This window comes from Ictalurus punctatus, chromosome 10 (genome assembly GCF_001660625.3).
Source record: "Ictalurus punctatus breed USDA103 chromosome 10, Coco_2.0, whole genome shotgun sequence".
NCBI lineage: Eukaryota > Metazoa > Chordata > Actinopteri > Siluriformes > Ictaluridae > Ictalurus > Ictalurus punctatus.
The window spans coordinates 14,739,991-14,753,051 of NC_030425.2; the positions used below are offsets into that span (position 1 = coordinate 14,739,991).

The window sequence follows — 13,061 nt, forward strand, 5'->3', positions numbered from 1 at the left end:
AAGAAAAATGAAGGGGTTACCTACCGCAGTGGTTCTCAACCAGACATGATCGGAATGGGTTGCTAATTGTTTTCAAGAAAAAAAACACAGATAGGGCATCATTTGGGTACTCTGTTTATTTTATTGTTTTTCAAATAGAATGTGCACAAATGAAAAATTCCACGTTCCTCATCCCTCTGTATTTTCTTTTTGCCCAGGAGAGGTGGAGATTAGCCTGCCTTTTATCTAGCTGTCAGTGCAGACCCGTGTCACCAACTTGGCGACTTTTCAGACCCCTTTAATGACTTTTTTTCTGGAAAAAAAAAACCCCGCGCCTAGTGACAAATCTAGCGACTTTTTGGACAAACCTTAGCAACTTTCCAAATGACACCAGTACTGTCCTGCAAGTGTGAGGTCTTGCTTTCCCACTGCACTCAAACCTCTCTCTGCATCTGCTCTGTTCAGTGAGTGTCTGAGAGCCGGAGAGTTAACAGTACTGACTACATTTACATGGACAGCAGTAATCTAATTATTGACTTTACTCTGAGTAAGACAATATTGTGATTAAGGTGTTTAACATGAGTTGCTTTTAGAATACTCCTTTCATGTTCCCGTTTTACATGTTATAGAACATAATTAGATTAACGGCACGTCATTACATCCCTGCGCCACACCATCCGACGTTCCCTCCAGAATTTCATGTATTAACATACAGTTCATCTTCAATTTGGTACCGTATACAGTTTTGGGTGTTTTTATTGAAAAATTTTACAAATGCTTCAAGTGCAGTTAATTATTTGTCATGCTGTACGTGCAAATAGACGACTGCCTGTAGCCGCGGGCTGCGTCCAAAACCGTGTACTTACCTACTATATAGTAGCCGACATACATGTATTTCGCCTACTACAGGCCTATAGTAGACAAGTACGCAGTTTTGGACGCAGCCTGCTGTCTTGTTTGCCGTAAAACGGTTGAGCACTGCCGTGTGTGATCATGTCCTGTCGCAAAATGCGGTGAAAACTCTCATGTGATGTTAATAGTGTGATTAAGGTGTTTACATGTCTGTAATACACGTCGATAATGAGACTAAAACAGGAGTACTCCATATGTCTTAATTTGATTTGTGTTTACTTTCGAATATGACCTTAATCAGATTAAGGTAATTAAAAATGGCTGTTTACATGGTAATTTCTTAATCAGAGTATTGTCTTAATCGGGTTAATATTTGATTATTGTTGTCCATGTAAACTTACTGAATGTTGTGGATAACAAGATGCGCCGTTTGTCCCAATTTACATAATTCGTAGGCAAATGTTTTTAGAATGCAAGACGAATGTAATGCAACATGTTTTACATGTAAAATAGTCCACGTTATTACAACCTAGTTCTCTTGTTCAAAGTAGTTATAGTGTTCAGAAATATTTTTGATCATTCATGTTCCATACCTGTCTGTTATATAGTTTTATAAAAGTCATACAAGTTATTTTAAAAAATCATAAAAGTTATGAAAAGTAATTAAAACAGTACAAAAAAAGCACAAAAAAAATCTATCAAAAACATTATAGATTAGATAGATAGATAGATAGATAGATAGATAGATAGATAGATCATTATTATACCTGGTCCCCTCCAATATGCAGGGGGCGGGGGGGATTAGACGTGCCACATAATAGTGGGCCTTGTATCTAAAGCCTTGCGGGGGGCTTTAGTTACAAAAGGTTGAGAACCTCTGACCTACGGCATTCTTGCTCTTCCAACTTTCACTCCGTGTTGCCTAGTAACGAGCGTGCTTGCAGTGGGAATTTACTAGGAAACAACACATTCTAATTTCTGATTGGCTGGTGGTATTTAACTCTGTCTCTATATGACTCGAGACAGCTATGAACTCGGCAGAAAACTCAGTATACCTGCGCCTCGTAAATGGTCTGCACTTACATAGCGCTTGTTAACCTTAAAGGTTCTACAAAGCGTTTTACACTGGTTCTCATTCACACACACACACACACACACACACACACACCAATAGTAGCAGAGCTGCCATGCAAGGTGCTAGCTTGTCATCAGGAGCAACTTGGGGTTCAGGACACTTTGGCATGTGGAATCATGTGGGAATCGAACTCTACGATTAATGGACAACCCGCTCTACCATCTGAGCCACAGCCGCCTCGTCTATTAATTGTACAGTATATAGCGGAACAAGTTATCCCTTGTCAGCGTGAGAAATACAAGGTGTACCGTGTGAACTGGTTGAAATGCGTGTGTCTCAGGTGAATGCATGAACCTTGAGAGCCCTGACGCCACCTACTCTATTGGAGTGTGGAGTGATAAATGATTGGGAATTACATAATTTTATTTTTTTTTAAACAAAAAAACAAACAAACCGTATCTTATATTCTATTGATCAATCTTGTATCTTTTAAGTAAATAAAATTATTACTTATAAATTATAGTAATTAAATAATTCTTGATAAGTTCTTGATTGCTTTGGGCCATTTCCTAACAAAACCTGAAGTGACGCATTATTTACTCCCAGAGATCTTAAAGCTTGAGTTAGATGAAATCTTGCTCTTTCATAAGTTATAATTACGTGTTCTACTGATTCTTTTTGACCACATTTGTCACATTTATCATTCTCATGTTTCCCTATTCTGTACAAACTCTTGTTTAATGTACAATGTCCAATACGCATGCTGGAAAATAAAACATTCTCTTTCCTGTTTCCAAATTTTCTTCTTTCTAGACCAACTTTTTCTTGAATGTGATGCAAGTGTCTACCTTTAGTTCCATTATCCCACTCTTTCTGCCCATTCTATATTTCTAATTTCATTTGCTATTAATCCTTTTACTTTTGTTATACTTAAAGACAATTTTATGTCAATTTGTGAATGTTTCAAAGCCCGCTTAGCCAGATGGTCTGCCTCCTCGTTTCCTTTTACATCCATATGTGATGGTACTAACAAAAAGTTTGTGTCCAGATTGTCTTATTCTAGACTGCTTCACTTCATATCAAATCTTGTCTTGCTACAGATATTCCACTTGACAAATTATTGATAGCTGAAAGCGAGTCTGTACATATCACTGACCTTGTAGGTTGTATTTCTTCTAACCACTGAAGTGCTAGGATTATTACTATTAATTCTGTAGTAAATACAGGGATATGATCAGAGACTCTTTTTGAAATTTTAACTTTAAAATGGGGCATGAAAACTGCTGCTGCTGTAATTCCAGAATCTGTATCCTTTGAGCCATCTGTATATATTTGCACTGCGCTATAATATGTTCAATCAATATATCGTTGTACTGCTAAACTTTCTAACATTCCTTGTTATGCTTTTCTTCATATAACTGAATGTCCACTAGAGGCATAAGGAAAAATCAAGGAGGTATTTCTGACCTAGCTACAGAAGGAATTATGTTGATATCACTTATTCCTATATTCTGTGCCCCCTTATTGGCTGTCCATTGTAAGCTTGTTAATGGTTTATACTCATATTCCCAGCAATCATTCAAGAATTTCTTAACTGTATGACTATCCGAGTGACCTTTTATATTAGTCCAGTATTTCATCTTTTGCTTTAGCCTTCTAATTTCTAGAGGCATTTCGTCCATCTCTAAATTGACTACATCCTGTGTCTGAAGTAGTGGCAGAGCTCAATCTTGGCTGTGAAGACATATCCTGGTGCTGATTGCAGATCAGATCAACCAACTGCTGGTAGCCACAGTCATTTGACACAGACAGGATCAGCCCCAGCTATGTAGTCAAAGTAAAGAACAGATTCAACCTCCTCACTACAGAAGAAAGGCACACAGACAAACTGTGGGAAGAAGTGAAAGCATGTCGAAACAGCCTTAGAACATGTCCAATACAAGAAACCATCGAAATCAGCCCAGTGGATTTCCAATTCGACCATCAGCATCGCAGAAGAGAGAAGGAAGGCCAAAGCTACTGGGAACAGAGAAGATTTAAGAAAGCTGAATGCAGAATTCCAATGAGAGGCCAGAAAGGACAAAGAGAACTACTGGAATGAACAGTGCCAGAAGATGGAGGAAGCGAGCAACAAATTTCACACATGAGAAGCTCTGGACCTGCCTGAAGGAAATGGGCACACCACCACACCTGACCAAACTCATAAGATCACTCTTTCAAGATCAAGAAGCTACAGTCCGAACGCAATACAGAGACACGGATTGGTTCAATATTGGAAAAGACACACGCCAAGGAAGCATCCTGTCACCAGCAGCTTTCAACATGTACGCAAAAGCTGTCCTGTAGCGAGCAGACCTGGATGAGTCCAAAATTGGCATGAAAATAGGCGGCAGAAACATCAACAACCTCCGATACGTTGTCAATACCACCCTGCTAGCTGAAAAGAAGAAAGACATGAGAAGGCTGGACTATGCATGAACATCAAGAAGACAAAGATCATGACAACAGAAAAAATGTGAACGTTAATATCAAGACCAACAATGAAGAAATTGAAGTGGTTGAAGAGTTCATCTTTCTTGGTTCCAAAATTGACCATGATGGTGTCTGCGCCCCTGACATCAAGAGACGGCTGGCACTTGGAAGAAATGCGATGGTCAGTATGAACAACATCTGGAAGAGCAAAGACATCAGCCTGGCAACCAAATGCAGATTGGTCAGTGTGATAGTTTTTCCAGTAGCAACATATAGCTGTGAAACATGGATGCTGAAAAAGGCAGACAGGCAAAAGATCTATGTATTTGAACTCTGGTGCTGGAGACATCCGCTATGCATTCTGTGGACAGCCAGAATAACAAACCAAGCAGCTCTGGAATGGATCAGACTGGAAAATCTCTGGAGTCCAAGATAACAAAGCAATAGCTCTCCTACTTTGGTCACATCATATGAAGTAAGTCGCTTGACAAAGACGTCATGCTTGGAATGATCGGTGACAAAAGAGGAAGAGGCCACCAAAGAACTCGCTGGCTAGATACCATCAAAAAGGATACTGGACTGAACATAGCAGAATTTAAAGAAGCTGTGAGAGTTATACTCGACTAAATGGATTCCAAGATTCCAAGTCCAAGACATCATATTTCCATGATCAATAGCAGCTCTTATTTTAGAGCACAATATATACTTTTAAGAGACTGACTGCTTGCTCCTTACATTCATTGCTTTTTTGGCATTTATCTATCATTTTCTGAATATGTACTTTAAAATTCAATTTTGAATCCATCCACATTCCCAGGAATCTACTGATGCTTGCTCCAATTGTTGTCCATACATTTCAATATTTATTGTTGTGCTAATTTTTCTTTTTTCAAAACAGATCACCTAATTTTTTGCCACTGAGAAATGAAAACCCCATTCCAAAACCCAATTCTGTATCTTATAGCAGTTTGAATACACCTCTCCACATGCCCAACATTGCATACTCTGTTCCACTGCACCCTGTGAAGTATTTTGTTTTTTTGTCTTCTATATTTTATGCATTATCATTTGTTTCTGTGTATATGCTATTTAATAAGTATGTATATACATTTGTATATGGTGGGTTCCTCAAAAAGTAGTTAATTATTTCTGTTTCATTTGATGTAAGCACTCTTTCCCCATCTACTGATCAGTAGTGGAAACTGCAAGATAAGCTAAATTCCATTTAAATTGTACACGCGTTAGTGGACATGCAAAGAAGCTCTTTCACTAAACACATCCAGATCGCTTGCTTGCTTGATTGATTTAGCAATAACGGTATAACGCTAAAATAAAATAATATTAAATAGTTAAATTACAAATATAATTTCTCTAAGAAAAAGCATAGCAATAAAAAAGTAAAATGAACAAAACACCATCAGAGCTTTAAATAAAATCTACAAAATTTATCAGAAAAAAATCTAGTTTTGTTCAAACCGTAAAGTTGTTAATGTAGATATGTAATTATATAAATTAGTGGATACAAATGACATAAATATTAAGGCATCTTTCTGGAAATTTTTACTTTATATACAAGGAAGGCGAAGACTCTTCTCTGTTCTGGCACCTTGTAGGCAGTGGAATGAACTTCCCCTAGATGTCTGAACAGCTGAGTCTCTAGCAGTCTTCAAACCACGTCCAAAGCCTTTCCTCTTTCTAAAGCACTTTCATTTAAAAAAAATAAATAAATAAAAAAATAAATTTAATTTAAAAAAAAAAAAAAAAAAAAAAAAAAGTGTCATCTCTGTGTCTTTCTAACTATATTACCTCCCAAAAGAGTTTTAAGACTGATGGAACCAATACAGGATGTATTTATTGATAGAGACTTCCAAGTACTTCTGTAAGGTGCTCTGGATAAGGGCATCTCCCATATGCCATAAATGCAAGTGGGTGTGTAATAATTATATATAAAAAAAATATATATAAAATATATATATATATATATATATATATATATATATATATATATATATATATATATATATATATATATATATATATATATATATATATATATATATATACACACAAATATATAACTACTATTCCAGGCTAATCAAATGTGTTGTAATGGTCATCAGGTTTAAATATAGGGTTGTCAAGGAGCAATAAAATATAGTGAGTGACATTAAAGAGGGATTTATTTATTAATTCTAATATTCAATTCTAAAAAGACACAGCAATCAACCCAGAAATAATGCACAAAAGAAAGACAAATATAGATTTGGTTTAGATCACAATTCCAAAATGGAGATTAGTGTATAATTGAAAAATGTAATTCCTTCTGATTTTAAGTATGTGTAGGCAGTGAATGCTATCAAACATGATCAAAAAGCAGTTAATAGTAATATTTAACCATTGCGTGTCTTAAAAAAAATATATATATATATATATATTACACAGGTCCATAGAAGACAAATGTCCAAAAACTGTCAAAATTATCTTTTTTAAATTTATTTATTTTTTTTACCAACATCAGTTCTTCAGGGATTAAAGATTTCAGTTTGAATGGGGTTCAGTAGGGACATTTTTCTCCTTAAGGTCCTGAGTGTAACTATTTTGTATACAGAGTTTAAAATATATTTATGAAAGCAAATGAGGGTGAAATTAAAATTCCAATAAAAAATTTAAAAAATAAATAAAATACACCTTTTGCAAAATTTATGCCGTTTGCATTAACACACAAAGTTATTAAAAATAATAATTAAAAAGACAAAAATGTCCATAAGGACACACAAGGGTAAACTGCATATTAGACAAGAGAGATTATACACTCGTTATAAATATTTCTCCTGTCTAGGCATGACAGCTCTAAAGATAAATATACATCCTCAGTAATGTGTACACGTGTCACAGCCATTGCCAATACTGATCCCTGTCTGGCAGAAATAATTAACACCAGAGTAGAAATACATGATGCATGCAATCTGCAACAAATCAACACTAAAATTCTACTAGAAAATTTCCCGTTATTTTGTGCAATTGCAATTTGAGCCACAGCAGCAGAGGTTCCTGAAACATACACTATATCAAATCAGCCCATAAGTGCACTCCATAGATGTAAGATTACTTAGAATAGAAAATGCTCCTCAGAATAATAAGTGTAATTGGGCATTATGTGCAGTATGGATTCAAATGTGTTTCATGTGTTCTACGGTTAGAACACAAGTAAAGAAATAACAACCAAGAACAAAGCAATGATGGGCAGGTAACTTGAAATTTATTTGGAAATCCATTACTGAATTGTCTGCATGGAATAAGCATAGATAGTGCACAGAACAGCATCCTCAAATGGACAAAACAATATTAAGGCTTACCAAAACATAAAAGTTTCCTCAAAAAAGTTATAAGTTAACATTCCATCATATTTACAATTACATTTGGATTAAAACAAGGTATTAAAAAATAAAATAAGAAGGAAAGAAAAAGAAGGAAAGAAAGAGACAACTTCATGAGGGGCTATTTACAATTGTATACATGGGCACTGCTGGCCAGGATGCTGCTGCTGAAAGAAAAGAAAAAGGGTCAAATTTTAATCAAAGAACTTTGAAGAGCTCCCATCACAAGAACAATGGTAGCCTAAATCATTCAAATGAAGTTAAGTGGAACAGCCCCATTGCTCTTCCATAGTTACAGAGCAATGGGCCAATCCACTCGATCCCCCACCAACTGCCACTGAAATGCAAAAGACTCCAAAAGCTACATCTCAGAAAACTGACTAGATTGTTTACTACCTGTAAGTCTCAAAATTTGCTTCCCTAAGTGTACTTCACAAATATATGAATAAACATTCACATAACTATTAGAGGCTTTGCATGTACTGAAATTTGTCACTCTTAATTAACTATTAAATTCAAGATGTGCAGTTTAACAGGGGATATAATGCAGTGCTGTTAAATTCTCCAGTCTGATCGTTCATGTGTCAAGTAATTTTCTATAACGGCACAGCTATAACAGTGTTCACTACAGAGCAAACTGCAGGTAAATTTTAAATGTTCTCATGCAAGTATGTTTCTATAGTAAAGTCATGACGCACTTGTATGGGGGGCAACTACAATTTAATTGTAAAAACAGGATAGTGTTAACTGCAAAGTATAAACAGTGCTCAGGAGATTTCTTTAAGCAGATATTTACTTCGCATTAATGTGACGAGCTACATTTTCTTATCTTATTAGCTTTAAGAGAAGAGCAAAAAAATGAGGCTTGTCATATGAAAAAATGTTAATAGCTATTATATTATATAGTGATACGAGGAACAGATTTGTTTCATAGATGTTCTACATTACTTGCAACTATTAAAAAATTAAAACCTGTAATCAGTGGCAAATTTCTGCAATACAGGACATGCCATTATAGGAAAATGATAAACTTGAGGGTGGTAACAACAACAACTCTGCTTCAAGGTACATTTAGTATGCAAAGCAGTAAGTTTTAAGATTGTGGAACTCATTAATGTTCTGTACTGGTTTTTCCCTGTTCAATGTCCCATCAACAACATGTATTCACTTCAATGATTGTGCAATGACACCAAGATCTGTCTCCTCTTACCTATAAATGATTCAAAAGTGTATTGTTGAGGTCTTCATACACCTGCTGGTAGAGCTCATCTTTAGATTTCAAACCATCCAGGTGATCTAGTGCATGATGGAAAATGTCAATTAGAATCTCAGTGATTTTAATTTAGGAAAAACTTTAAATATGTTGAATTTAGAGGATATGAATACAAACCAATTGGCAAGAGGCTTTCCTCCATCTCTGATCTGTGTTTCAGGTACATGGGCCACACATGACCATCAAACAGGCCTGGAGGGTCAGGGATGATGTACTGTCTTGTACTATGGATGACAAAATAGTGTCAATTCAGATGCATCCTTAGAATTAGTTCATGTGTTCAATCATTTTATTAAGTTATAACAGAACTGAACAATTAATTGTAATGTAACGGTGAGGACAGTGTTTTTTTTTTTTCACTGAGTACTTAAAGCAATCATTTTAGCCATTACCATGCATCCTAGTTCATACAGAGCTTTAAAGTTCATGTTATTCTTTTGTTCTGATCTGCTCATTTAATTCACTACATTTAGATTATTTTAAATTTTTATCCTGAGTACTGAAAAGTTTCATTTCTATTGAATCCAGACATGGATTACTTTATACTTGTAGACTAATACACTACTATAAAAGTGCAGGCCTGGATGTCTTATAGGGTCAACCATTCATTTTACACACCCCTTACCTTCTCCTCCTCTTGCACTCTTCATAAGGGATGGTGATGTAGTAACGCTTGTCAAATACTTCCATCAGAGGCCTGTTTAAAAGGAACCCAGGTCACAGCTCCCAATATTTATCAGTATTACACAGTTGTACAGAATTTGAAGATGGGTAACAAGGAAATGAAAATGTCACTAAGTAGATATCACTTTAAAAAAGGGGGCATGTAGTTCAGAGGCACAGATCAGAAAACTCCTTAGACACTGATACTACACTATCAGTGGGTCTGCAGAGGCAGGTCACATGACCTGCCCAAGAAGCTACTGCACCATGCACTCAATGAACCTCCTCCCCACAAGTTCACAGCATCACATGACCCACATGTCTTTCCAAGAAGATAATCTTCATTAACTAAAATTCACATGACCATGCAAGTACAGCAAGTACAGTTATGTAACACTCACTTGTAATTGTACAGGAGAAATCCCTCCACGATGAGAATGTGGTTTTCGTCCTCTGGGGGTCCCATTTCTATCACTGGGGTCACCTGGATGCCATGAGAGCGTGCAAACTTGACTGGGTTCTCCATCCAGCCTTTGATGGTATTCACCATGGCTTCCATATCCAGTGATGTTATTACTATTAAGAAGAAAAAGAGGAAAAGTTCAATAAAACAAATCCAATAAAAGGCAGAATTATCATTCTTGAAACACTGCACACAAGTCGAGGGGAAATGGATGGGGAATTACATTTGGAGATGACTTTTGTTAAGGACAGTGTCTACAGTGAAAGGAGTTATTGGTCTCCTATGGCCAAATCTCATTCTTACCATCCCACTGTTTAAAGCCGTCCTCTCCGACCTCTATCTGATCCGGAGGCTGAAATAACAGTGACCAATAAAACACTGCAGAGGCCTCAGAGCCGTGAAAAGCAGCTAAGGTGTAAATGCTTGTTGCAATAGCTTTGTCCTTTCGACACAAAACTGCACATGTGCATTGTATCTCTAAGCTAAATACAATAAAAATGAAAAACAGAACTCTAAAACTGATTACTCACCTTGAAAAAGTCGTCTTGATGCACCACGCAACAGTTGGGCAAGGCTGTGACCAACCTATTGGTCAGTGTGGTTTTTCCACCATTGGTCACGCTAAAGAGAGGAAAAAAGTGCTTAAAATGGGCGATAGACATGGAAAAAGCAGGCTATTAAAGATATTTCATTAAACTTTGGTAATTAAATTGAGGTGAATTGTACTAACATAACAGTGCTAGTTTGTTAGATGCCGCAATTTGGCGGGATAAATAAAACTGGCATGACAAAAGCTATACTTGGTGCCAGCTCCCAATATTTTATAAAAATACTACAAAATATTTCGCAAATGTCCAACATATTTACCGTGGAGACCTTATTTTATTACATTATTTAGAGTGAAAGACCGAGGAATAGTCATCAATAAGCCAGAATACAACGTGTGTATCGCCAATAATCTGTAAACAAACATCCCGGAGCCTTCTCTTAACTCATTTATTCTAACAGTAGCTGAGAATTTTGTTTAAAATGTTATTTCATATACAAATGACATCACAAACGTTTTACAATTTAAAACATGTGACAAAACAAAGTGAGTTAAGTTGGGTTTCGTTAATTTGGTTGTGTTAAATGCGGTCCTCGCGCGCACGGTTTTAAATCTCCCGCTTAAAATCACTTCCTTCCCACTGCACGCGCCACTCCTTTCATCAGCTCCTCTCATTCACTCACAGCTGTTATTATTAAACATTATTCTGCGAAAACATTGCCGATTCAAATATTACATCTATTATATTCTCCATTAAAAACACCTTATACTTCTATATGAACAAAAAAGGTTTAATATGAAATATCACCGATAGATTACAACAGTTAATTGAAATTAAAGCTTTTGAACAATTCGTCACTTACCCGCCGATTCCTATGATCATTTTCATTTTTGTCCGTTCTGTTTTCGTCACTAACAGCGAGAAAGTAATTAAACAAATCGTGTATTATTAACCTTATAAGAGATCAGACAACACCACTTTCATCAAGCAACATGGAACTGCATATGGCTATATGAGCAGTTTACGGTACGTCACTCAAAGGCCTGCCCCTCTAGGATCAACCAATCACGTGCAGGGAGGGGCGTGACTCTTGGCTGCCAGGCAACCCCCAAAGGACTACCTTACCAACCCAGCCTGTTTCCCTGAAAAGTGAAAGCGCTATGTTAGAAACGGCTAGTTTAGATGATTATGAAGGCTTATCACGGGTGACTGTAGTTGAACATAGTACACAAAATAACAGAGAAACAGAAAAGTGCACAAAATAACAGAGAAACAGATGAGTGTACAAAATAACAGAGAAACAGAAGAGTACACAAAGAAACAGGGAAACTTAAGAGTACACAATGTGCTTCTGAGGCTGTAGGAGATCAGATATGTCTATCCCTTGCTTCAGGGGAAAGGACCAAATTACCAATCCAGCTAAATAGATATTAATTTTCAGCACCAACGTGACACTGACACAGGGTAGGGTATATGTTGCACCTCAATGGTTGACAGACAAGATAGCTGCGATTTGTACATAGCAACAGATGGGTTATAGACAACTGCTCATTTACAAAGTCACCCCACCTGTATATACCTGATCAAATTGCCAGTGCTTGTAGCTATAATGTTTAACATGCATTCCAGGCGGATCTGGAGGTCTATATATAGCGATTCAATGCTATATAGTTCCACGACATTCACTCAATGCTGTTACCTGAAACATTTACGTAACATGAAGTTGCATAATTCGGCATAATTAATTTTGCTGAAAATAATAAGAAAAGTAATTCTCTCATTCTTTATTTTCAATAATATTTCGCTATTGACCAAAGATGTCACTTTTAAAGTTTAACCCTGTTATCCAAATTATAGACTGAAAGTAAATTAGTAATTAAAAAAAAGAATTATGTAAATCATTAGAAGTTCTTTAACATCCTCATGCCATTAGTATGAATGCCAGTTAACTACATTTTGTGTGTTTTCTTGTTTTTCTGCTATAAAAAAAATTCAACCCTGTTACTCATTTAAGGGTAATGTGAAGCAAAAGAATCAAATGAGAAATTGTTGTATGAGATGGGTTACCACCTGTTTTTGAATAATTAAATTCATGTTTCTTAAAGTCTACACTGAAAAAAATAATTTTAATTCCAAAGGACAAAGGCTATAAATCAAGCCATAATCTAAGAGAAGTGTTCCTATCACTCACATATCAGCTAGGTGCTAATTGTAGTGTCCAAGTGCTGTCTGTGACAGTAAGTGTCATTCTTTATTTACTGTGGATGTATATATGCACTTTGTGCATGTGGCTCAAAGGCAGGGAGAGTGAAATTTCTATTTATGCAGACACTTGATGTAACTTGGGTAAACATGCTGA

The 13,061-nt window shown here is 36.2% G+C and overlaps 1 protein-coding gene across 3 annotated transcripts; it reads right to left on the bottom strand.

Annotated features, from left to right (window-relative positions):
• Nucleotides 1-7,615: 7,615 nt before the first annotated feature.
• mibp (muscle-specific beta 1 integrin binding protein) lies at nucleotides 7,616-11,724 on the bottom strand. Of its 3 annotated transcripts, none has more exons than XM_017479042.3 (8): nucleotides 11,565-11,724; nucleotides 10,685-10,775; nucleotides 10,458-10,506; nucleotides 10,093-10,267; nucleotides 9,654-9,725; nucleotides 9,146-9,252; nucleotides 8,966-9,051; nucleotides 7,616-7,919 (listed from the first exon to the last, which is right to left on the bottom strand). In XM_017479042.3, exons 1-7 carry the CDS (start codon nucleotides 11,588-11,590, stop codon nucleotides 8,966-8,968), a joined length of 606 nt encoding a protein of 201 aa, XP_017334531.1. In that variant the 5' UTR covers nucleotides 11,591-11,724; the 3' UTR covers nucleotides 7,616-7,919. The 3 variants fall into 3 exon arrangements, with proteins under 3 accessions (XP_017334531.1, XP_017334530.1, XP_047014026.1); XM_017479041.2 differs by having other exon boundaries at nucleotides 7,616-7,922; XM_047158070.1 differs by lacking the exons at nucleotides 10,458-10,506; nucleotides 11,565-11,724 and having other exon boundaries at nucleotides 7,616-7,922.
• Between the last annotated feature and the right edge of the window lie 1,337 nt (nucleotides 11,725-13,061).